The following is a 25,704-nucleotide window of genomic DNA, read 5'->3' as shown; positions in this document are numbered from 1 at the left end:
GCAGTCCTTCTGCCGTCTCAGATCCATGTAAAAAAAAAAAAAAAAGACAAAACAGAACCACTGTCACTATCCAAACATGGCCCTCGCTAAACTGTTTTGTTTCAGACAGACCAGTCTATCTGAAGCTGCACGATATTCTGATCAGCTGAGAGGGCAGAAGAGGGCGACAATCAACAAACAGCTTTACCCATTTAAAAGACACATTTGCAAACATTTGTTTAGAGGAAAAGCACAAAGGAACCGGTGTGCTATTTTGAACACAAGGACCATGAAAATAAAACAGTTGATATGTTTAATCCAGCGTGATTATGTCTTTTATGAAGCAAAGCTGTGGTACATTACATCCGGGGAACAAGGTTAAGAGAACGTAGAAAAAAGGACAATTGCCTAAGCCTGCATGAGTGTGTTGTGTGTGTATATTGGGGGGCATTACAATACAACTCTGAGAGTCTGAAGACACTCATGCCACAAGTACAGTTTGAATAGTGCTTCAGCCTGTAGAGGAGCACTTCATGGTGGCACACACGCTGTTCAAGCCACGACAGTACAAGAACTAGCAAATACAAGGACACAAAGACAAGCAACATTGAAATTAGATCACTATTTATCAGTTGTCTTCTGATAATACACTCAGGGTGGAGAAAAAATGCAACAGAACATAGAAAATTAAATGTTTCTAGCTCAGGTAAAATCATTACTGTATAGAGACATCTGTAAAAACACTTTTCAGTAATGTCAACATATAAATACGAAATATACAAAAAAAACAGTCCTTTATTCCTTAAAATTTTATCATGGAAACCGCTATTGGCTGATAGAGGTGGAGGGAGGCATGTTTGATGAACCTGGCTCATCTTAGAGTCTTGTGCCTTATACAAGTTCTCACTCTAGTGGTCGGTACATGAACTGCAGTTGATTCTGGCCGTGCTGGGAGGGACAAATGGCAGCTGGAAGTTACACTTTGTTTGCTTGTGCTGGTGTGGTCCAGGTCTGGATGATAATGAGTCAAGATGGTTGGTTGGTTCTACAGTCCGAAGCGGGCGGGGGTGCGTCTGGGCGTCATCGGGGCCTCGTCTTTTCTTCCTGGTGTGCAGATTTTCACAGCCCTGAATCAGAGAAAAAAAGTCAGCGGGAAGAAAAGTTTTATTCGCCTTGACATACTATTCAGCCTCATTCTTTATTGCTCTCCAATGCTAAATGTCTCTCACATTAGGTGAGCAGCTGTGGTTTAAAGAAGGCTGAAGGTGAGGAGAAGACTGGCCTGAATGTGAACATGAAAGCAGCAGGACTGCAGGAGAGTGAAAAGGCAAGCTGGTGTCTCTGTGAAGAGTGTTGGGACGTAGCGCGCCTGACGCCTCTGACAGCACAATCTATCATCTTTAATTACAGCAGCGTGACACCCTGACACTGCCCACACTTCCCTCATCTCTCTCCCTTCCTCTCTCTCACACACACACTCACACACACCTGCAGCAATTACAACCATCAGGCCATAACCCCCTTCTGTCACTGTGTCCCATTCTCTGTCTCCCTGTTCACTTCAGGAGAAATTGTTGCACTTCCCTCAATACACAAACTGCGAGTAGTTTTATAACAGCAATGCACACAAACGCAGACAGTAGGTGGACATTGGACAATGCAAACAGTTTTTGCATGTTGTAGACTATTCACTACAAATTCTGTGTATTTAACATCACAGCAAACCAAATAGCCAACCATGCTGCTGTGTTTTAGACAGAATGTTCAAGGGATCCCCAAGCTTTCATTCATTTCTGTACAACAAGAAAATCTCAATCTCAAAACTTGCAGCAAACAACTATTAGCTATGTAAAGATATAGAAAGGTAATGTCTACCTGAACAGAGAATGAAGTCGCTCTCCCTACGTGTGTGTGTTTACATGGCCGGGCCGTAGGTGCCTTTTAGTGCATGTGAGCGTGCCCCGATGGCGAGTTCATGGCCGCCACTCTGCAATGTGCTCATACGGCGGCTGGACGGCGTCGTCACGGTTGACTGTTAGCTCTGTCAGCGCTGTTGCTATTGTTTGCACCGTTAGCGCCGTTGGCTGCGAGCTGCCAGCTCAGCCGTCGCCATGATGAGAGCCGTGTGGAGGCAACAGATAGATATGATATGTAATAGAAATGCTTTGAATTTCGCATTGAGCACCTTTAGTCAGTCTCATTGAGATTAAAATCTCTTTTTCAAGAGTGACCTGGCCAAGAGGGCAGTATGAACATTGTTACAACAATAAAGACCGAGAATAAAAGCAGACAAAATTTTCACACACCACAAGTGAATGAGCACAATATCCAGTTGTGACACATACAACGGGTCAAATTTGAACAATTTCAGTGAAAGATTTAAGAGTAATCACGTTGACCAAGAGTGCCATTTTCTCGATCCTTTAAAATGGACTTAAGATCCCCAACAGTAACCAGCTCTAACAATTTCAGTTCCTTCTGTAAATTTTTCCAGGAAGAAGGAGCCGCCGCGTATTTAAAAGCTTTTTAGCCGAGTTCTGTTGTAACCTTGGGGACCAACATCTGTAGAATACTGTGAGAGTGCAGACTATATTGATTCTGTTTTTTTACACATGTATGTACACAGATAAAAAAAGGAACCAGCCCATGGAGAGATTTATATATAAAAGTCAACCAATGTGAAAGTCTGCAGACATACAGAGATGGCCATTTAGCAGCAGCATAAAGAGAATCTGTACCTAAACTGCATTACCACACAACAGTACTGTAACTTTGACAAAAATGAAGGAACATTACTACAGACTATGATGGATTACACAACTCAAGAAAGTTGTAGAAGTCTTCTAGTTGATGTTCAACTCAAAAATTAACAGAAAAACCTGTGATTTTTTTCCTGGAATTGTAGAAAAAAATATATCCATAAATCTAAACCTGTACAGCCTGCAGTCAAACATGTGAAGAACACATAGGCCTGGGTATAGTTGTTTGGTTTTGCTTATTCGATACTCAAGTCTGATATTTTTAATATCCTCTTCTTTTGAGGAAAACAAAACATTTTCAAGTTGAACAGCTGTCTAAACACAGAATAAGCAAAGAATACTACAAAGCTGCAACTAACACTTCTTTCTTTATCAATTAATCTGCAGATTCTTTTCTCGATTAATCAACTAATTGTTTGGTCTATAAAATGTGAGGAAATAGAGAATGAATAAGGCCCATCACACTTTCCTAAACCCCAAAGTGACGTCTTAAAATGTCAGTTTTTTTCCCCCAACCAACTGTCCAAAAACAACAAGGATATTAGAGATGCAACCGATAGCAATTTTCTTGCCTATTACGATTTCTGATTCCAATTTTCTTTTCTAAGAACTTTAATTGACGGCAAACACAAACATTTTTGTAACTTTTCTTTCTTGGAAAATTGGAATTCAATTCTACGTTCATAACGAAACATTGACTATTAAATAACTACTGGACATAAATACTGGACAAATAAAATCCAACTGAAAATAAATTGCAGTATTTCCCACTTAATCTAACACGTTTCAGAAGAAAACAGGTACAACATATCTATACAACAACACAGCTAATGTCATTTACATCAAAACTTCCACACTAACAACATGATGTCTGTGTGGGCGGCTGTGACGTTACATAGCTGGCTGGAGGGAGATCACCAGGGAGATGAAACTCACTACTAACAACCTACTTAGAGTTAGCTATATTGTATATAATTTCCAGTAAATATCACAGTATAAGATGTTGTTTTCTGTTTTAAAAGTACAAACTTAGGGAGATAGTAAGTAGCCTACTCACCATCTTTTAAGTGGTTATGTCTCCAGTCTGATCTCGAGCACACAGCTGATGGGTACGAGGTTTGTTTACATGACGCAACCGAAGTGCATATTTAACCGATTCGGTGTGGACAGAGAGCGTCTGAAGTAATACAATGTGACAGCATGTGGCACATGTAAATATGACCAGCAAAAAAGATTTAATTCAAGAGACTGATCGGCCAGTCATCGGTGATGCCTTATCAGCTGACAACCAGCCGGTTTGATCGCCGTCCGATCGATCGGTGCATCTCTTAAAGATATTCAATTTACAGTCATGTATGATAAAGGAAAGTCGCAAATCCTCACAAATGAGAAGCTGGAACCAAAGAACGTTTGTCAGTTCTCTACTTATCTACTTGACAACTTTCAACGTTAGGCCTTACATACACATTTTAGTCAGTACCAAAAAAAGCAGGTTTGAGGTTTGATACCCAGCCCTAAGTATACATGATTGTACATAGGAAGCTAAAACTTGTTGTACTGTCCTTTGAGTGCTTCATAATGGGCCCACACTTCTAGCTCTTGCCACTGATGTGGTTCCAAAAACACTCACACTTCCACTTTTAAACACAAAACAAGACTAGGCCATTTACTAATTCACACCACTGATCTGTGCTGGTGAGCAGGGAGACAGGTGATAAGCAGCTGGCACATGAAAGGCGTACTCGAAGAAATATTTCATCTTGGTCACACTGAACTCATAGAGGAGACTCTTGTGAGGCCTGCCGGAGGACAAAGGCAGCCAAGGAGCCCAGGAGAGCCGACGACATTCATTATCACACATCCAGCTTCCTCCGCTTAAATCTAATTCTTAATCCTATACCTCCAGTGTGATTATTTTCAACAGATCTGTTACAGACGTGGTCACGCAAACTCAAGACAGATAAACCGGCTGATTAATTAACAAAAGTTTTTTTTTTTTTTTTTTTTTTAAATCTGTCTTTATAACCTTATTTCTCTCCGTAAAGCTCACGGATGGGTGTGAAATTAATTTTTTGGTCTAATTTGAAATTGAACGTTCCCCTCCTTTCTCTGCTCCGCTATGGCACAATTTAAATTGCTGCAGTAATGGGGGTCAGCCAGGAGTCAATATTATTTCTTTTTGTCTCGTCTGGAGGGACCAGAGGTGAGAAAAGCTCATCATGAAGAGTGAGAGAGGTGGAGTAGAGAGAGAGGGAGAGGAGGAGGAGGAGGAGGAGGGAGGGGTGAAGATATGGATTGGCAGAGAAGTAGGTAAATTAAATGTTTCTATCTTGACTGTGTATAGAAAATGAGGGCCATGGGGAACTATTGTTAGATGAGGACCCGTGTGTGATGAGGCGGCAAGAGGAAAAGAGATGGTCGCCGACTCACTTAACAGTGCCAGTGTTGCTCTTCTTGTCCTGCTCATCTCGACGCGCTCGCAGCTGCTCCTCAGCCATGGACATCTCCTCCTCCATGTTGGTGAGCTCCTCCTTGGCCCGGCGACGGTTCTCCTGGAAGAGCAACACAAACAGATGAGAAAAGTATACAGGAAAATATACCACTTTTTAGTTGAACTGGCCTCAACCAGTGGACATATGCAACCAGTGGACATATGCAACCAGTGACAAGAGGTTGCAAGTAGCCATTTCTTCATTCTAATAGCCGGGACATACTGGGAACGTGAGCTTTATGTGTGCGTCGCGGAACCTCTTGCTTTTTATTTCGCCGTGCCGCGTACGGTTCACAGCAAAGATAGACAGTGAAAATGTTCTTTTGACAATATATTGACTTGATACCAGCAACATTGCTACAGTTTTGGTGTCTATATCTGTAGAAAACGTCACGAACATAAAAGTTCATATATATATTTTTAACTCATCACTTCCTGTTTCTGTTTCAAAATAAAGTCCCTCTAGCATTTCTTTTTCTATGGACAGAATTCCTTCATTTGTTAACACAAGGCTTTTATTTTGAAATATTTGGAGGACAGTGTTGGGAAAATGCATTGACTTGCATGGCTCCATAAATCAATAGAGTACCGCCTTTAAATGTGGATTATTACAAATGAGCACACACTTCTAATCCTTTTTCTGTCTAAAATAAATATAAATGACATTTATAATGAAATGGCCAGTATGAAAGGCAACCCTATGTAGAAAGAAACAGCTGGCAGTAGCAGCACAGCAGCAGAAACACTGCCAGTATGGACACCAAACACGTGAGAGACGCAGCAGTTCAGCAAGGTGCTGAAGGTCACTGCTGGACTTGGGGTCGAATTGTGAAATCAGCCCCGGACCCAAAGTACACAGACGTGGACATTCCTATCTACATGCTTTTGGTTCTGTTGTGAATGAAGCAAAGTACCATGCCTTACCGTTCTGCTTTTTCCTGCATGTTTGATGCTGTAAAACATTGGCCCAAGTTCTGCCAGCCACTCTCCATCCACTGATGTCACACACTGCATGTACTCCTACAACACAAAGCGCAAGTTAAACATCAACAACACATATATCATTAATTGTTTTAATGCTGGCGAGCTCTGCAGCCGGCAGACTTTTTACCTTGGTGGTCATGACAAGCTCGTGGTAGATGATATAGTCGGGAGTGTAGCCCATACCAAACAGGGAGCTGGTAGGATGGAGGTGACAAGGCATGCCTGTCCTCACGTTCACATATTCACCAATGCCCTGGGAGCAAACACAGACATAAATAACAAATTAAATGTGCGACTCAGAATTTCTGGATATAAAAATGGGACCCTGTGTGTAGTGTGCTGCAGTTTAACTGTGCAGGTGTGTTTGTGCCTGCATCTATGGGAGCACTGTAAGGTCAGAGCAAAGCAGGTCACGTGGGCTAATTTGCTTCTCTACCTGGCTCAGACAGCAGGAAAATAAATTTGAAGTATATCCGACACTGCTACGATTGCTTGGGTTAGCCGGCTACTCATAAGTCAAACGGAGAACCTTGATTATACAGTCATGATTTCAAATTCCCTTTCAGATTTTAGCGCTGTATTAATGTGAGGCCAGAAGGGATATTTCACCACTCTGTAATTATGCTGCTATAAATCTGCCACAACCAGTTGGCACTAGGCGTAACATATTAACTGAGGAAAGTGCAGGAAGTACCTTGAGCTTAGCAGCCTGGTGGAAGTATGCAGCGCAGATGCACTTTCTGATGATGTCCCAGTCTGACCCGCAGGAAATCAGGTTCATCCTCTGCTGCACCATGATGTCCTTTAACTGGGAGCGCACCTCACGCACCTGCACGAAAACAAGACGGATTGGAAGTGGAACCACGTAGAAAACACGTCAAACCTGTTGGCTTGCAATCAATTGTTTGCTGGGAAAAAAACATCGCTAATGTCAGATGAAAATTTCTTAGAGTATTTGACTAACCACCACATTTTAAATAACACTGCAGGATACTGAATAGGCCTCAAATGACCTGACTCCAATACTACACATATTTAAACACCAAATTAAAAGCAAGAAAACAATGCAAAACTTAAACTTGATGTGCTGTAATTCAAGTGAAAACTGAATGACAGGTTTCCATCTGGGGCCAGAGGGTGTAGATAGAGAGAACAGGTGAAGAAGCGGGAGTCTGACCTTGCGCATGGCCTTGGTGTGGATGAAGTGGTCGTTGCACCAGATGCTGGAGTAATTGTTGTTCTTCCACTGCATGTAGACGTTTAAGTAGGTGAGGTGGTCGCTCTCTGGGACTGAGAACTTCTCTCTCACCTGGTCACTCTCCTCCTCACGACCCTGCAGAGACACACACAGATCCAGTTTTCCATACATCACTGAGATTTGTATTTTTATTTCCATTTTATAATAATATAATTTTTTTTTTTTTCATTGTGGAATATTGTTCTACACAAACACATTATTTTATGCATCTAAAAGTGTCAAATACAGAATTCATATGTCTGAAAACAAGCTGTGAACACAACATAGATGAACTGTTTGCTAACAAATTTGCCAGATCAGCTTAAAAGGTTTGATACCCACATCCAGCAGTTACAGAGCATTTGTTTGGAGTTGAGTTGTTGGTGACCTGGCGAAGTACATTATTTACTCTCCTTTTAGTGCTGTTTTTGTTCTCCACTAGGGCTGGGTGATATGACAATATACAGTATGTGGTCAAACAATATCTATCTATTAAATATTTTTGTCTATATTGTTTCTATCGTGATGTCGCAAAACCAGCAGCCGAACTGCGTTACGGCAATATTTACATCATTTGGATGACGCTTTATGTTCCTTGCATGTGGGAGCCTGAGCAGAGCGGAGCTGGAGCAAACACCTCTTTTGCCTCGAGAGGCCACAACAAGCGGAAACTTTCTCAGACTCAGCCCAACCAAAACAAAAAGAGCTTATTTCTTTTTTTCTCTATAATTTCACTTGAAACTGTTATGTTCAATTTGCACTAAAGTTCTTAATAAAATACACAGTACTTTTCATTTGTCAAGTATTTAAGTATTTAATTCACACAGAAGTATGAAATATGTATATGTATATATGTGTACATGTATATATAAATAGGCTTTCCAATGTGGTTATTTGATATAGACTATTTATTTATTGAATTACCAGAAAACATTCTATATCGGGATATATAACGTCATCAAGATATGAAATTATCTATATCGGGATGGAAGATTTTGGCCACATCACCCAGCCCAAGTCTCCACTTTTTGTTGACGGAGATATTTGCCTCTTTAGATGCTAAATGCTCCACAATGTTCACCAGCTAGTCTCGGACCGTCTGTCTGCCATTTGGTGCTGGACAGTAGTGTACAGTGGGTTTTTAGCTTTTTTTAGCCTGCCACCACCAAAAACAACACTATGAGAGTGAACTAAAACAGTAAATATTCGGGGAATAATTCTCTGTAGGTTCATCACTTTGAGTGACCCCTTTCACATACAAGGGGTCATGTGACCCATTGTTAATTTAAAAAATATGGATTGTAGCCACTTTAACACAACAAAATACATTAAAGTATGTATAATGTAGCATAAAGGGGCTACAACTTACATTTCATTGTGCAACCCTGTGTTGTAAAATTACAAAAAAATTGTAATACAAATGGATGGAAATATGACAATGGGGTTGGCAGCCTTCTATCTATTTCACCTGATTAAACAGTACCTGTTTCAGTTATACAGCAACTGTATCAAATGAGACGTACCTTAGGTCTGTAGAAGATGGCCGGCACAGACAGCATGGAGACGATGATGAGGATGTCAGCACTGCAGCCCATGTCGCAGGACACAATCAGCATCTTGGAGAGGGCGGGGTCGAGGGGAAACTCCACCATCAGACGCCCCGTCGGTGTCAAAGCACCTGAAAGGACAAAATAGAACACAATTACGAGGTTAGCCGTGAAGATTATAAAAGCACATGCGACGTAAAGAATTGAGGAGGAACAAGCACAAGACGAGTAATAAGCTCCTTTTCCGTCAAAAGCCTGCTGGCGTGAGGGAGAAGCCAGCATAATGTCACACTTATTTGTCTCTCACCGTGAGAGAGGATGAACTGCTGACAGTTAAGAAAAAAAATGAGAGTGAGATCAAAAACTTTGCCAGTTCTGATTTAAATGATTAGACGACAGAGTCTAAGAAGCTTATGAGGAGGAAAAGCAGAGAAGCAGAGCAGCCAGTTTGGGGCAGGTAAGCCTTAATCAGAGATAATCTGCTGTTAACACACCATACAGGGAATCATCAAAAGTCCCCCCTCATCCCCAAATCCCTAAATCCCCTGGAATCTGGCTAAGGATGAGACAGAAATGAGACCCGACCAGTCAAATCAAACACAGGATCAGTTACTAGGCAATTACTCCACTGGCTAAACTTCACAACTACCTCCTCAAGGCCTGTTTGCTGTGTCTGCATCATCACTGCGGCATCCTTTAAACAGCTAGTCTCCTGCCTGTGTTTGTGGTGTCAGCTTCACTATGTGGGAGCTCAAAGCAGCGCTGAGGGGGAAATACGACCCTGAAATACCCCATATTTTCTGTCACAGCTTCATCTTCATCTAAACAGGAGGATGATTTATGTTGTTTGGCCCCTCTGTATAGAAGACTGGTCTAAGCCTTGTAAGGCCTACGACTAGAGGCAGGGAAAGAAAACTGATATAACATATAATATAATTAGAATACTTTGCATGGTGGACAAGTATTCATCTTTTTGTTTAATTTTGAATATGTTTGAATTAGATCTGCAACAATTAATTGACTAATCAATTAGTCAATAGACAAATAAAATCATCTGCATGGTTTAACTTTTTTTGGCAAAAAATGGCAAAACTTCTATGTTTCCGGTTTCTCAAATGTGAATATTTCTGTTTTCTATTTTTGCTTTGACAGTAAAATTGAATATCTTTGGGTTTGGGACTTTTGGACAGACAAAACAAGACATTTGAAGACAACACCTTGAACTTTGGAAACTTTCGATGAAAATATTTCACAATTTGCTGATATTTCACAAACCAAACAATTAATCGATTGGGAAAACAATCAGTAGAATAATGAAAATACAGTGGAAACATCACGTTTGATCATGTTTGTCTGAGTTAAATTCATCACAATAAGCGGATGATTATTATTACTAATTTTTTCTCTTCATTTATCATGCAAATTACCATCAACTTGACATTTGCATATTTATTAAATGAATATAAAGTAATGAAACGGACAGCTTTGCCATTTACTGGATTTTATTAACAGTTTTCCCGCTCAAGGGGGCATTATGTTAACCTGACCCGCCATGAAGCCGTCATTGGAAAGGGCAGGCACGGAAGGTGATTGGATGAACTATCTGTTAATAAAACTCTTACCAAAGCCTGTCAGTAGGAGAGCTAATGTATCTTTTCCATCAAGAAACGCCTGCAGTGTCGTTCTTTGCTCTTCTTTCAATGAAGAAAAACTCTCTAGTTCTGATAAAAACTGATGCTACTGCAGCATCTACGCTAAACTCTTCAGGAGCCGCCATTGTTGTTTAGAACAAACAGTCACCACTCAGTGTCGTCACACACACACACCTAAGCCACGCCCGTAGCTGTAGCAGTGTATAACAAAAAGATATCTAATCAACATTATATTATGATGCCTCTGGTAAGACCAACCAATGTTCACCACCCACCTGTGTTGTCCAAAGCTCCCAAGATCCACAACTGGTACATGGAGTTGAGCATGTTGTCCTCCGGCGGTGGGTCCATGAAGTGGAAGAGGAGCAAATCCTGAACACCCAGAGACTTTAACAGCAGGACTACGTTGGCCAGGTTAGTCCTCTGGATCTCTGGTATGGTGGTAGTCAGCATCTCATTCTTATAGGCGCTCTGAGTGTAAAGCCTGGACAGAGAGGAGGGCATGGAGACAGACGTGGACAGAGACAGACACAGTGAGGGTGGAATTTAAGTCACCAACAATGATGTTATATTACAATCAGATTTTTCTAAACAAGAAAAAAGATTATTTTTTATTTTTTATTCTTTTGTTGGGATCAGCTGCAGAGGAAAATACAGGAAGCTACAATGTATAAAGGGAAACATCCAGAGCCTGAGTTAAAGTTAAGGACCCGACTTAAAGATCTTGCAACAATCAGCAGTGAATTAAAATATTGTTAGTAAACTGAAACTAAATAACTATATCATTTAAGAAAAACTAAAACTAAACTGAAACAATGTTGTCTGGTTAAAAAACTAACAAAATTAAAATGAAATGAACGTAAATTCATTACAGTTTTATATATATATACAAAGATTAAACATTATGGCTGTTCCTACACAGTTCTCCAACCATCGATTTGTATGTATATGTAGCTACATACGCCTGAGACATTATAGCTGGACCTAACAAAAACGAAACTAAAACTACTGTAAACCTAATATATATAAAAACTAAAACTAAACCTTTCTGAAAAACTGAAACTAAACTAAAACTAGCAAACGCACTCTGAAAACTAAAACTGAACTAACATGAAATCAAAAAGCTAAAACAAATAAAATAATAAAATATTGAAAATTCAAAACTCTTATAACCTTGGTCTGAACTAGGCGCTTATAATCACAGAATGATTTGAATGTATATGGAGGTTTTGAGCTTGTGAGTGAGTGCCTGCAGTCACAGCTAAAAGGGTCTTTGAGTGGAGGATTCTCCACGCAAGCGGAGCAAACCAGCGTGACTCACTCTCTCTGCTCTCCAACACATCCACAGCTACTCTAACACCTTGACTGTACTCAGTGTAAAGCTCCTCCAAAACTGATTCTTCATAGATTTGTGTGAGCTTGTGTGTAAGAGCAGGTGGGCAGGACTAATCCAGCAATATGTGAGGTTTCATAAGCATCCTAAATCATTAGCAATGCAAAATGTATCACCCTGTGTGTGTGTCTCTGTCACTCAATCTTTACTTAAATAAATATGGTAAAGGAGGGAGAGGTCAAGTGAAGGAGTCTTTTGTGTCATAAACAGAGTTAAACTGCATGAAATCCTCTGTAGATTAGAGTTCTAGCCCTCTTCCTGCCTCTGACCGTCTTGAAAGCACGGTCATGTCACACATCCAGAGCCCTGAGAAAATCATCTGAGGATGCCACTGATCTCAAACGACTGAAGGGTGAAAACATACTTTAACAACGGTTATGCTAAAATGATGCTATATTCTCAGGGAAACAGGAAAAAACATGAAGGAAAAGAAAAATCATATTTAGGTAGTTCTGTTTCTGAATGTGAACTAGAGCTGCAACAATTAATCGATTAGTTGTCAGCTATTAAAATTAATCACCAACTATTTTGATAATCCATTAATCGGTTTGAGTAATTTTTTCAAATGTCATAAATTCTGTAATTCTAGCTTCTTTATTCTTCTAATATTTTCTGGTTTCTTTACTCCTTTATGATGGGAAACTGAATTATCTTTGAGTTGTGGACAAAACAAGACATTTGAGGACGTCATCTTGGGCTTTGGGAAATACTGATCGACATTTTTTCACCATTTTCTGACATTTTATAGACCAAACAACTAATCGAGAAAATAATCAACAGATTAATGGACAAATAAATAATGAGAATAAATGTTAGTTGCAGCCCTAATGCGGACTAAGATAGTGGGTAAATAATATATGTTCCTGCTCTCAGGAGACTATAAATAGAATGACAAAATGTAAATATCCTCCCTTTTGTAGTATCAGGAGACCCTTTGTATTGTCAGCTAAAAGCCAAGTTCAGGAGGCGCCTTGCAGGAACCGGAATATGGCACAACTTTTAACTATGCACCAATTCCAGCTCAACACTGATTGTTGGCTGTGTGCATGTGTTCATGAACACAAGCTTATGCAGAGAGAAGACAAGGGCCATTACCTGTAACACTGTCCTGGTCCTGTACGTCCTGCTCTGCCAGAACGCTGGTTAGCATTGGCCTGGCTGATGGGATAAACCTGTAGAGCATCCATTCCAATGCGAGGATTGAAAACCTGTTGACAGGAAAAAGAAGTGAATTCAATGTCAGATTAGTTTAAACTTGCACACAGGGAAAGGACTTTTTAAGAACTGCAGTATAATGTGACTGAGGTTTTGGGGAATACCTTAAGTTTGCAGTATCCTGCATCCACGACAAACATGATTCCATCCACAGTGAGGGAGGTCTCAGCGATGTTTGTAGCGACAATGCATTTCCTCACTCCATCTGGAGCCTAGCAGAGCATAAATTAAAGAAGTCAGCTTTGTTTTCTCACTTGAGTCTGTTACAAGGACTCGTAGATGTAAAGTGTAGAAATGCATGCAACACTATGGGCAGTTACTGATACAAACCTTCTGGAAGATCTTGGCCTGGAGGTCAGAGGGCAGCTGGGAGTAGATGGGCAGCACGGCGAGAGCAGGAGCGTTCTCCAAGTCCTCCAACCGCTCCACGATCTGATCCGACGTCACCTGCAAGGACAAGGATCACGTTACTTCAATTGGGAACACAAAATGGAAAGAACCTCGTGTTCCTTGTCAAATGGAAAAAATATATGTAAAATATACATAGATAAACTATAGACAGGAAGTGGCCAGCGATTGACAGGTTACTCTTGAGAGAAAAAACTACTACTTTACTTATACAGCACCTTTTGTACATGAAATTCAGATCACAGTCCTTTATGCCAAAATGAATATGCAACAACCATTTGAGTGATAATAGTAGCCATGATGTCCCTCACCTCGATATCCTCCTGCCCGGGCATAAAGATGAGGATGTCTCCTATCAACCCACTGAGGTGGATCTGCAGGGCCTGCTTCACTGCTGCCTCCACGTAGTCCTCCTGAGGAGTCTACACAGCACAAAACGAATCAGGCCAATACCAAACAAAACCACTGAAATGACCCTACAACAACCAAAACAGAATTCTTTGAATTTTGACACAACAGTAGAGAGCTTTACAAAATGACAAATGAGCAATAATTCCTAGGGGTGGAGGAAAAATCCATACAGCATAGTATCGCAATATTGTTTCGATACACGGACGTCAAGTATCGATCTTTATTATATCAACTATTAACCTCTTAATAATCCGTCTTCCAGAGGTTGTAGCGAGCTCAGTCTTGTATCACATGAAACTAGAACCTAAGGAAACGGTTGGTATCAACCATGTCATGTTAGCTTGTCGGGAAAAATGCAAAATAACGCTCCAAAGTTAGGCTAAATTTTGGTGAGGAAAAACTGGCATGGCCAATTTCAAAGGGGTCCCTTGACCTATGACCTCAAGATATGTGAATGAAAACTCTGAGATGAACAGAGTGGAAACTGTATCTTATTAGATAAAACAGATGTTGACAAACAGCATAATTTGCAGTTGAAAAAAGGTAATAAATTGCAATGTATCAAAAATATATCTTATCGCAATACGCAGCATATCCCAAAATGTTTAAAATCGCAAAAAGATCGTATAGTGACTTAAGTATCATGATAATATTGTATCGTGGGTCATGTCGTGCCTCTGGTGATTCCCACCCCTAGTAATTCCTGAAATATGGCAATAACAATAATAATCTGAAGCTGCCGTTCGATCTAATGGCAATAATGTAATGTATTTAGAATATAGTGTAAGTGCCTTTAAGTGAAAGTAGAATCGAAACAGACACATACCTTACTAAACAAGATGTCTACAGGAAATGTTCTTCCTGGAATGTGGAAAATGGGTACGTTGCCAAAAAATGCAGCAAACTTGTCGGAGTCCATAGTTGCAGAGGTAACTATGAGTTTCAAGTCAGTACGTCGAGATACAACCTGATGGAGAAACAGTGGACAGAAGAGAGACAGTTGAGTGGAATCACACTGTATTTACACTGAAATCATCAAAAAAGGTAATTCATCATTTAGACACACAGCAGATGCAGCTGTGTGTATGTCTTGAAAATAATAAATAGAGATCTATCTTTAATGGGTGTTAGGTTGGGTAGTTGTGTACTGACCTCACGTAGCAGGCCGAACAGCACGTCAGTATTCAGGGAGCGTTCGTGAGCCTCGTCCATAATAACAGCACTGTAGTGGTCCAGATCCGACTCCCTCAATGACTCCCTGAGCAGGATACCGTCTGTCATGTACTTTATCAACGTTTTCTCAGATGTGCAGTCCTCAAAACGTATAGCGTATCCCACCTGCAGGCAACGATGTCAGTATAATCAACTCAAAACAATATGTATGATAGTTAGAGTACTTGCTTACAGCAAATACTACTATATGACATGAATAGGGATTACAAAAAAGACAAATTATACCTCATTAAAATCAAAAATGCAATCTAATCTCAGTGTTTGAAGCAATTTTTGACAAGCACTACCTGATATTTCAGCAGCTCCAATGATTCCCTCCTCAGTTTAAACCGCAGGCCAATAACATACATGATATTCTCCCTTTGACCACCAGATGGTGGTGTTACACAGCATATGACTTGCTATAAAGTTTGCACAAGGGAGCCCTCAGACTCGGCGATGTACAATACAGTAATTATTGTAGTGTACAAGTCATTCAAAACAACTTCACAGCAGAGATACAAGGACACAGTAGCTCTTTGTGTCTCTACTCAGAATTCATGGGGAAACTACACGAGCGATCAGACAGGATTTAAACAAGTCCACAATTTTAACATATTGAGTTAAACGAAGAAAAAGAAAAAAAGAAATCTACTCTCTGGTTCAAATATAACATACTATACTTTCCATAGTTGTACCCACATGCAGTTCCAATAGATATGTTGTACGCACTCACAAATATGTCTTTACATTGTTACAGGCAAAGACATGATCGGTGAAAACCTTCAGTTATCTGAGTGCCTCTCTACCTATCTATCTACCTATCTATCTACCTATCTATCTACCTATCTACCTATCCATCTGTCTGTCTATCTATCTATCTATCTATCTATCTACATATCTATCTATCTATCTACCTATCTACCTATCCATCTGTCTGTCTATCTATCTATCTATCTATCTACATATCTATCTATCTATCTACCTACCTATCTACCTATCTACCTATCCATCTGTCTATCTACCTATCTATCTATCTATCTATCTATCTATCTATCTATCTATCTATCCTCCAGGAGTTGGCAATTAATAAATTTAACTGACAGAGGAACAAATTAATGTTTTTAATGATTGTGCTTACACAAGGGGACCCCTGTAAAATCATGTTAGCATGCCAAATAGTAGACTGCACAAAAAGGTCTTGGGGGGGGTCGTCTTAACCAGACTAAAGATTCAAGCTTTAAATTTAACTTTTAGATTTCCAAACCAGCTGGTAATAATAATGTAAAATAGACTCTATAAAAACATAATATTCCTCCAGACACCAAAAAACCCTGAGTCTCCAAAGGAAATGGAGGCACTGGTGGACACCAGCTAAGCTCACTATCAATGTGCACCCAAATAATTGGTTTAGATAACTGTGTGATACACTGAGAATGTATTTAAATCTAATGCATTGTTAAGTAAAGCTACTAATTTTAAAATGTCACCAAATATCATCAAGGGGATTAGAGAGTAAAATATTATAACAGACAGGAGTAATGGCCAAAACTGTGTAAAAAAAAATAAATTGTTTTTTTACATCAGACCACATTGAAAGAAGCGAGATTGGGCAAATTCTCAAACGGAGGATTATGTACTATAAATACAGTGAACTCCTAAAACCATTTTCTGCATGATCAAATCACAAGGGCTCCACAACCAGAGATACAACTGCACACAGACTGCTGGTTAACAACAGTAGGGCTAAGTATTATATATATATATATATATATATATATATATATATATATATATTGTTTGGTTGAGCATCAGAAAGCTGTCTCACCTCCTCTCCAAGGTTAGTGCCAATCTCCTCACTGACTCTCTTGGCCACGCTCATGGCTGCCACTCTTCGGGGCTGAGTACAACCCACCATGCCATAGCTGGTGTAGCCATCCTCATGCAGGTACTGAGTCAGCTGGGTGGTCTTCCCACTACCCGTCTCCCCAACAACAATCACGATGCTGTTGTCCCTGCAGAACACATTGACAATGTTATAACTCATCACAGTTTTGGTGTGAAAATTGGGAATAAAACTTGAGGACAGCAATGAACTCTGGGTATCAATACCTTATAATGTTAAGAAGTTGCTGTCTGACAGCAAAAATAGGCAGATACTGTCTCTGCTCCAGAAGGGTCTTCTTCTTAGCAAAGTCACTGCTGGCCTGACTCTTTCCTTGCATGTGGTCTGCAAATTTCTGCTCTGCTCTGTAAGAAGATGAATCACCCAAAAATCAATATGGCAGGTCAATCATTACAGTTCTACGAGCCTGTGAATTATTAAACAGAAAATGTGAAATGTCATCTAGATCTTTGTCACCTGTAGTCGACTTTGCCGTCCTCGCCTACCGCTTTGCCCCCAGAGGTGTCGTCCTCCTCAGTCTTCTTGACGCCCATGATATCCCCCAACTTGGTGCCTGCCAATTCCCAGTGTTTGTGCTGTGCCTGAAAACAAAAGATTATTCCAATTACATCATAAGATTATGAAGATGAAAGCTTTAATTAGTACCTTCACACACACAAAAACATCGCAATTGTGTTCACGTTCAACACGGAAGAGATAACGGAGCGTCTGGTGTTGCATTTGTCAAGCTGTTTCACCTCACTGATGGTGGTTTGCAGTTAAAATGTCATCAACCGACCAGGTGAGGTGATCATGAATAAATTATTTACTCAAGTGATGAAGTTTGACAGTGTTGGCATTATCAACCGGACATGTGCACACCAACAACCCCCCATTGACATTTCTCAACAGCAGAGTAAGATCATATCTGCCTTGTGTTTAGCGCTCCACCATAACAATGATATAACAAATGACCCCCTTTACACCTGGCATTAAAGTCCGTCTCGTATCCAGATTGTATCTAGATATGATTTAACCTGATTACATTTACACCTGGTATGAATATGTGTCTCCAGTGTCCACATTGAGATCCAATCGCTCTGTCTGAAAGGGCTAAGAGGAAGGTTGCATACACATGGGCTTGCAGTCGAGAACTGGCGGAGAGGCTGAGTGTAATTTATGGACACATCAGCCTAAAAACGTTGCCATTTAGGGGGGGGAAGGGCCCGCAAACGTGACTTTGAGGTACAACTACACTCGCACACACAGAGGGATGAGGAGAGGAGACGCTGAGCACAGAAAGGGCGGTGGCTGTGATCTCTCTGGTCACAGTAGTAAACAGAGGAGGCTGAATCAAGCTTTGAATATTCGCTGTTGATTACTATCAAAGCTCTGCCAGGTGTCAAGGGGGTCAATGATATATATTTATTTAAAATCCTTACTGGTTTTAGCTATAAACACATTAACAACAATAACATTAGTGTTAATTATTAATCTAGCCAACCTTCTTGCGTTCTTTCTGCTCACGGTGTTTCCGGACAAGCTGGCTGCCTTTACGAGCGATGATGGCCATGTCGGAGGTAGCATCTTTCACAGGGATGACAGGCTCTGGCTGAAGCAGGAAAACAAATACACACATTAAAAACCATTCAGATCAAAAATAAACTCTTCAAGTATAGTTGTGACCAAAAGTTGACATCTGAGGGTGCTTTCACAAGCCAACATTTAGTCTGCTTTACTTGAACTCTGGTGCGGTTCGTTTGGACGGTTGTGACAGCAGTAATTGTACTCGGACGACATCAACTGGTCTGAGACGGCTTGCGACAGGTGGACTCGGGCCGTTTCCAAGCGAACGCAAAACGCAGGCTGCCTGTGCGGGCATTTTTTTAGATGGACGCGGGTAAACGACAGGTTAACATGAGTGGGAGAGGACTGACGTGGACTTCTGCAGAAGTCTGATGTTCGTTTGATGTCTGAGCCGAAGAGAACACACAGAATATGCAAAAAAAACAAAACGCAAACACAGTTACGGTTATAATGACAAACTAGAGGAGAAGGGATTCGTGCGTAGTCGATCAGTGCCGAGACAAAGTGAAAAAACTTCGGCAGCATCATATCAGCAACTTATTATTATGTGCACTGTGAAACCGAACCAGACTAAACAGAAAACAACCGAAAGTATCAATTTCATTCTGATTTGGACTAGCCAAACGGACCATGGCTTGTGAAAGCGACCTAATGTTATTATTATTCAATATTTTGTTAGAGTCATTTGTCAAGGTAAAAGGTAAACCTAGTGACAAGAGGCCTTTTGATCATGAACTGTTATGGCCTTGTTTACCTGCTTAGTGAAGACTATTCTTCCATCCAGAAAGGGAGGTACCAGGTTGTGAACCAGCAGGTGAACCTTAGCAGCATTGTCCTCCTCAAAGTCTTCATCCACCTCCAACCTCTGCACCACACCACTGGTCAGCATACGATTGGTCTCCCACCGCTCGTTATCCTGAGACAAGAAACACAGCCTGTTACAAAGATAGACCAACACAGACAGTATCGTACACATATGGAGTATATGCATGTGCTTGCAGACACACAGTTCTGATTATTAGGCTGACATGAAGCACTGTGGTCGTACCTCGTTGATCTGTCGCTTCTGGGCAGATATTCTTTTTTGAGTCTGCTTCTGAAGGATCTGCTCTCTCTTCTTCACATATTCTTCAGAGGTGGTAGTGAAAGGGTTGTGGAACTCGTCATAGCCTTCATCCATCATGTACCAATCTCTATCAGCTTGCTGCAAAACAGTGAGAATATTAGAGATGTACGTAAAAAAAATAGAAACAGAAAATCGTTAATAGCTTCTATTAGGCATAAATGAGGGATAACTGTGCCACTCACCTTCTGGTCCTCCTCCCACTGGTCTTTCTCATCCACATTATCAAACATAATTCCTCCCGGACCATCTTCTTTCCTACCTGAAGAAGAGACAGAACAAGAAATGTTATCGGACATACAGTATTTAAATCTTGCATGTGAGCACAAAATGTCTTGTTTTAGAATAGTACCTTTGCCTTGTGATAAACGTGGTGTAGAACCCAGATGCTTTCTGTCGTTGGCCCACTCGTTGTACTTGTATGACGGGGTAGGCAGGGGTGTGTCGTCAGGGTAACGGCCTCTGACTGACCTAAGCGCACAGCAGACAGACGTTACGTAAGCATCAAGTAGCATTAGTTTCTCAGCAGCTAAGCATTTCATGTCAAACGTGAAGAGTAGAACTAACAGTGAGGATTTATAAAAGCCTCTTAGATGTGACAGTACATAATACAGGTGTAATGACAAGCTAATCATGCAGCTGAAAAATGTTGTAATATCAAACTACTGATAGTTGTCATCACCATTGCGTTGGAGGAACAACATGTTTGGAGAATGAACCAAGTTTGAATATTTCTTTTTTATCTTTACGAGAACAATCCCAGTTAAAAGATACTATATGTAACTTTCAGAAGATCCTTGTTATTAATGACACCTGTGACTGCTTAACTGCAGCAGTCAGCATCCGGACATCCCTCCACGTCGTCCATTAATTCCTGATAATGGACAGCTCGTCGGGCATTATCCCTTACCTAATGTTCTGTAATGTTCCTATATTTTATTTGGGCCATTGGCTCCATAATACTAACTAGCTTGCAGTTTGCAAAATACTTTATCAGCTAATGTTATGCAGAAATCAATGGCAGATCCATGCTGCATAGCTACAGTAAGTTACAGCAAGCTGGCCAACCTCAGCTTAAACACTTAAGACAGTATTTTGCTACATTAGCTGCACACTGTTGGTGCTTTAGAAGAGCTGAAGAGAGGCAAGGCACTCGGGAGCGCCCATAAACGTCATTCTTTGGACAATATCCATGAGTAAACTTACAACAAGAAAACACTAAGTACAATGAGAATTAAAACTCTTTTACAAATTGTATGCCTGCTGAGGAATATAAAGAATTTTCTGTCTTTATTCGTATTAAATCTGAATTATTAAGTGCACTGAACAATCATGTATTGTTTGTTATTACAATTCCATTATCTACTTTAAGAACATCTTTTAAATAAACTAAGACTTTGGGATCAGGAGGATAAACATGCGAGATAAAATGAATTGATAATTGTTTACCTGTCTCTCCTCTCACTCTCTCGACCGGAGCGATGGCTTCGCTCTGAGCGATCCATCTCTCTTTGAGACGGGGCAGGGGACGGAGATTCCCACTGGGAATGTCGTGAACTAGCATAACCGCTGTCATCCTCCTCCCAGTTGGAGCGTGAAGGTGTGAAAGAATCTATGTAAAAATAAAATAAGTTTGTTCAACCAATTAAGTGCAAGGACAATTATAAATAATGCATTGAAATAAAAAACAGATTAATAAAACGAAACTACCTCTGGGGCGATGCTGTGGCGTTAGAGGTTCTTCTCTCTTAGTCCCCCGGCTGAGTCGTTCGGACGAGCCATCTCTCTGTGAGCGCTCGCTCCTCTCACCGCGCTCCGACCGGCTGCCGCTGTTTCCACGACTATGGCCGCTCTCTCGCTCATCTGACAAACAGAGACAGGGAAAGCTACTCTCAGAAATCCTGACTGATCCGACATTTGCATTCATTATCAACTGATCGACCAATATTGTTTTTCAACTACTTCATCCACTTTATAATACATACATAAATGTTAAACAAAAGTAAAATAATGAACCATCTGCCCATCACAAGTAGTCCAAAATGTAATTGCTTACTGTTCTCAAAACAGTAAAAAAAAAAACCACCTTTTTTTTTATTTATATTATACAGAAAAAGCATGCAGATCCTCCCATTTGAGAGGCTATTACCAGCAAATGTTTGGAAGTTTTACTTGATAGATAGACTACAACCCAAAGTCAACCAACCTTTAGAATCTCCTCTTTCACTCCTTCGGTCTCTCCCCTTATCTCTGCTCCTTTCTCTGTCTCTTTCTCTGTTCCTGTCCTCTTTGGAGGAGGTGTAGACTCCATGCTCACGTCTGTCTTTCTCTCTCTGCTGCTGTTTGCGTCGAAACTCTTCGCTGACCCCTCCGGGGCTCGAGGGTGTCTCGGAGCCAGTCACACGATACTTCCTGCTGGCAAGACGAAAATAAAATATTACACATTAGTCATACTATACAATATTTGTGCGCTAATACAGCTCGTAAAATAACCAATGAGTAAGTGCAACAAAGAAAATACAAGAAATGTATAAACATTAAAAGAAAAGGGTGTTAATGTTCAAAGTTCATTCATGTTTTGCACTGACTCACAATGACAGTGCTGGTTTAACATTTGCACTGCTTTAGTGAGCTGGTCTTTTTCTCTGAAAGGACTCACAGGCTAAGATACACACCGAAAAAGTGATTTAAAAATTCCCAAATAGTGAGGTCCAGGAATATAAAGATCCAATTCTATATTAAATGAATAAATAAGAAATAATGATAATCTCTACTGCCATGAGGGATAGGTGTTGCCTGTCTATTTATATATTATCCATTATTTTCAATCAAATATTTTATTCAGTGTGAAGCATTGACACTTACCTCTCCTTCTTAGCACCGCTGCTCTTTTCGTCGTCTTCTTCATCAGACCCGGAGTCACTTTTACCTTCCTCCCAGTCCTTGTAGGAGGAAACCTTTGACTTCTTTCTATTTCTCTCATCGGCAGCAGCATCTGCCAGTTCCTTATTCTCACGCTCCTTCCTTTTCTGGGCTGCCAGCAGATCCAAACCCAGCAGCGATGTGCGTGGAGTGGGTGCACGAAAAACATGGGGCTCTTCAGCAGCACTCTTCTTCTTCACTATCAGTCCACCAACTTCATCAGCTGGATCAGTCCCTTCCAGCCTATGCATGGACACATCGTCATCCATTATCTGTGGGGATATAATGATATACAAAAGTTGAAAACGTGTAAAGCTACTAAATTGTTGCTCATGACAAAATCTGTTAGGCGTAATTACTCAGTTATTGTTTTTAACTAATGGTTTGAGCTTTTGGGCAACATGAATCATATGTCAGAAAATAGCAATAAATGCCAATAACGATATCCCAGAGTCAAAGGTGACCTCTTCATATTACCTGCTTTGTCCGACTACCAGTCAAAAACCCAAAGATATTCAGTTTACTGTCATATACGACTAAGACAATCAACAAGCAGTCACATTTGATAAGTTGGAACCAGTGTAATTTTAGCATTTCTGCTTACAAAATTACTTGGACAATTAGCTGATTATCAAAATTGTTGTAGATGAATTCTATGTCAATCAACTGATTGATTGATTGATTAATCAGTTCAGCTCTAATTGACAATGATATAAAACAGAGACTAGCAGCAAATCCTTACAGTGGAGAAGCTGGAACAAGAAAATGTTTGCTATTCTTTCTTAATAAACTTACTTGAAACAATTAATGGGGTTGTCAAATGTTTTGTCAATTCAGCACTACACTGAACTGAGATTTGTGTCAGTTTCCTGAGCCTCGACACAATGGGGGTGTAATATTAGTTTTTTTGTCTTTATCTTCCATAAGAAAAACATTTTTTTTTATATACTTTTCCCTTTTTTCAAGGTTGTTTTCATATATGCAATTTACAGTTCGTAATTACAATAGTTTATAAAAACATTTTTTAAGTAGATGAGCTTATAGACAAACTCATTAAGTACACTAGAGAAAACAACTTCAACATTCAAAATTTAAATAAAATTAAGAAAAGAAATAATAATAATAATAATAATAATAATAAAAAGAAAGAATAGTTAAAAAAAAACACACACATAACAAAAAAAACAACAATAATAATACAAAAAGAAGAGCAGTTAAGAGCATAAGAACAATTATTAATCAAAATGTACTTTCAGCTCAAAGGGGACAACGTCTAGTCGTCTCTACACTGGCTCCCTGTCTCTCAGAGAAGTGATTTCAAAATACTCCTGCTGGTTTACAAAGCACTAAATGGTTTAGGGCCCAAATACATTTCTGATCTTCTGCTATGTTATGAACCATCCAGACCTCTCAGGTTCATCTGGATCAGGTCTGCTTAGTGTCTCCAGAGTCACAACTAAACATGCAGAAGTAGTGTTCAGTTTTTATGCACCAAATATCTGGAACAAGCTCCCAGAAACCTGCAGGACCAACTCAACTCTGAGTTCTTTCAAATCAAAGCTTAAAACTTTCCTGTTTGCTGCTGCCTTTTATTAAACCAGATAATGATCTTATATACTGAACTAGAGCTTTTACTCTTGTGTGTTATATTCTATTTTAGCTTCTATCCTAGCTTTTATTTTTAGCTTGTTTTTATTTTCTAATATTTCATGTTTTTATGTTTATATAACTGTTTTAATTATGTTTATATAACTGTTTTAATTGTGTTTGTATAACTGTCTTAATTATGTTTATATAACTGTCTTAATTGTGTTTATATAACTGTTTTAATTGTGTTTGTATAACTGTCTTAATTATGTTTATATAACTGTTTTAATTGTGTTTATATAACTGTTTTAATTATGTTTATATAACTGTTTTAATTGTGTTTATATAACTGTTTTAATTGTGTTTGTATAACTGTCTTAATTGTGTTTATATAACTGTTTTAATTGTGTTTATATAACTGTTTTAATTATGTTTATATAACTGTTTTAATTGTGTTTATATAACTGTTTTAATTGTGTTTGTATAACTGTTTTAATTGTGTTTGTATAACTGTTTTAATTATGTTTGTATAACTGTTTTAATTGTGTTTATATAACTGTTTTAATTATGTTTGTATAACTGTTTTAATTATGTCTTAATGTTCTTTTTGCACTTTGTCTTAATGTTCTTGAATGTGTATGTAAAGCACTTTGAATTGCCCTGTTGCTGAAATGTGCAATACAAATAAAGCTGCCTTACCTTGCCTTAGTAGTATATAAACTTACTCAGAAACAACCCATCAGGAACAGATAACTTGTAAAGTCGTAAGAAACTCATTCAAACATGGCATTCACACTGTCATCATCTATTGAGGCAATTAGTAGCATTAGCCCCATCTGTGACCTCAAGGTGCTAGATGTTAGTCTAAAGTCACCAAACCAAACTCATACAAGCTAAAGGTCAGCTCTAACTAATCCAAACTGCAGCTAACATGCAATGCAACTGTAAGTGCACTCATTAGATTGTTTACTCGCAGGTATATTGAATGAGACGTACCTCAGATGGAGCAGCTAGCCTCAGTTATCCTGCGAGCTAACAGGTTCAGACCGACCAGGCCGGAGCGGCAGACTGCGGAGAACTGCCGCGTGTTCCTTTAAGCGCTGCAACACAGAGCTCTCACATCAAGGTACAGATGTGGAGGGCAACTAATTAACAGACAAGTAAGTCCACAGAATGACGGACTTGCAGCTGTCACTGTGAAATCTTTAAACTGCAGCTTTCCTAAACATAACGCGTATGTTTACAGACAAGGGAGCAGCCATTGCAATCCCACAATTCTTCTCCTTCTTCTATGGTGTTTGTTGACGCTTTA

At 39.7% G+C, this 25,704-nt stretch overlaps 1 protein-coding gene across 2 annotated transcripts; it reads right to left on the bottom strand.

Moving 5' to 3' along the window:
* Nucleotides 1-275: 275 nt before the first annotated feature.
* Nucleotides 276-25,704, bottom strand: dhx38 (DEAH (Asp-Glu-Ala-His) box polypeptide 38). 2 transcript variants are annotated; one of them, XM_037756166.1, is made up of 27 exons: nucleotides 25,389-25,704; nucleotides 22,749-23,077; nucleotides 22,090-22,298; nucleotides 21,594-21,746; nucleotides 21,333-21,495; nucleotides 20,236-20,354; nucleotides 20,069-20,145; nucleotides 19,809-19,964; nucleotides 19,515-19,676; nucleotides 18,678-18,785; nucleotides 17,651-17,775; nucleotides 17,401-17,538; nucleotides 17,117-17,303; nucleotides 15,229-15,414; nucleotides 14,903-15,043; nucleotides 13,977-14,087; nucleotides 13,588-13,704; nucleotides 13,362-13,469; nucleotides 13,138-13,250; nucleotides 10,925-11,133; nucleotides 8,974-9,128; nucleotides 7,391-7,546; nucleotides 6,908-7,042; nucleotides 6,341-6,466; nucleotides 6,154-6,249; nucleotides 5,169-5,290; nucleotides 276-1,106 (listed from the first exon to the last, which is right to left on the bottom strand). In XM_037756166.1, exons 2-27 carry the CDS (start codon nucleotides 23,072-23,074, stop codon nucleotides 1,025-1,027), a joined length of 3,780 nt encoding a protein of 1,259 aa, XP_037612094.1. In that variant the 5' UTR covers nucleotides 23,075-23,077; nucleotides 25,389-25,704; the 3' UTR covers nucleotides 276-1,024. The 2 variants fall into 2 exon arrangements, with proteins under 2 accessions (XP_037612094.1, XP_037612096.1); XM_037756168.1 differs by having other exon boundaries at nucleotides 22,090-22,295.

Source organism: Sebastes umbrosus, chromosome 2, assembly GCF_015220745.1.
Source record: "Sebastes umbrosus isolate fSebUmb1 chromosome 2, fSebUmb1.pri, whole genome shotgun sequence".
In the NCBI taxonomy this organism is placed as follows: Eukaryota; Metazoa; Chordata; class Actinopteri; order Perciformes; family Sebastidae; genus Sebastes; species Sebastes umbrosus.
The sequence above is the reverse complement of the archived record's forward strand: the minus strand, read 5'-3'. Positions and strand labels throughout refer to the sequence as shown.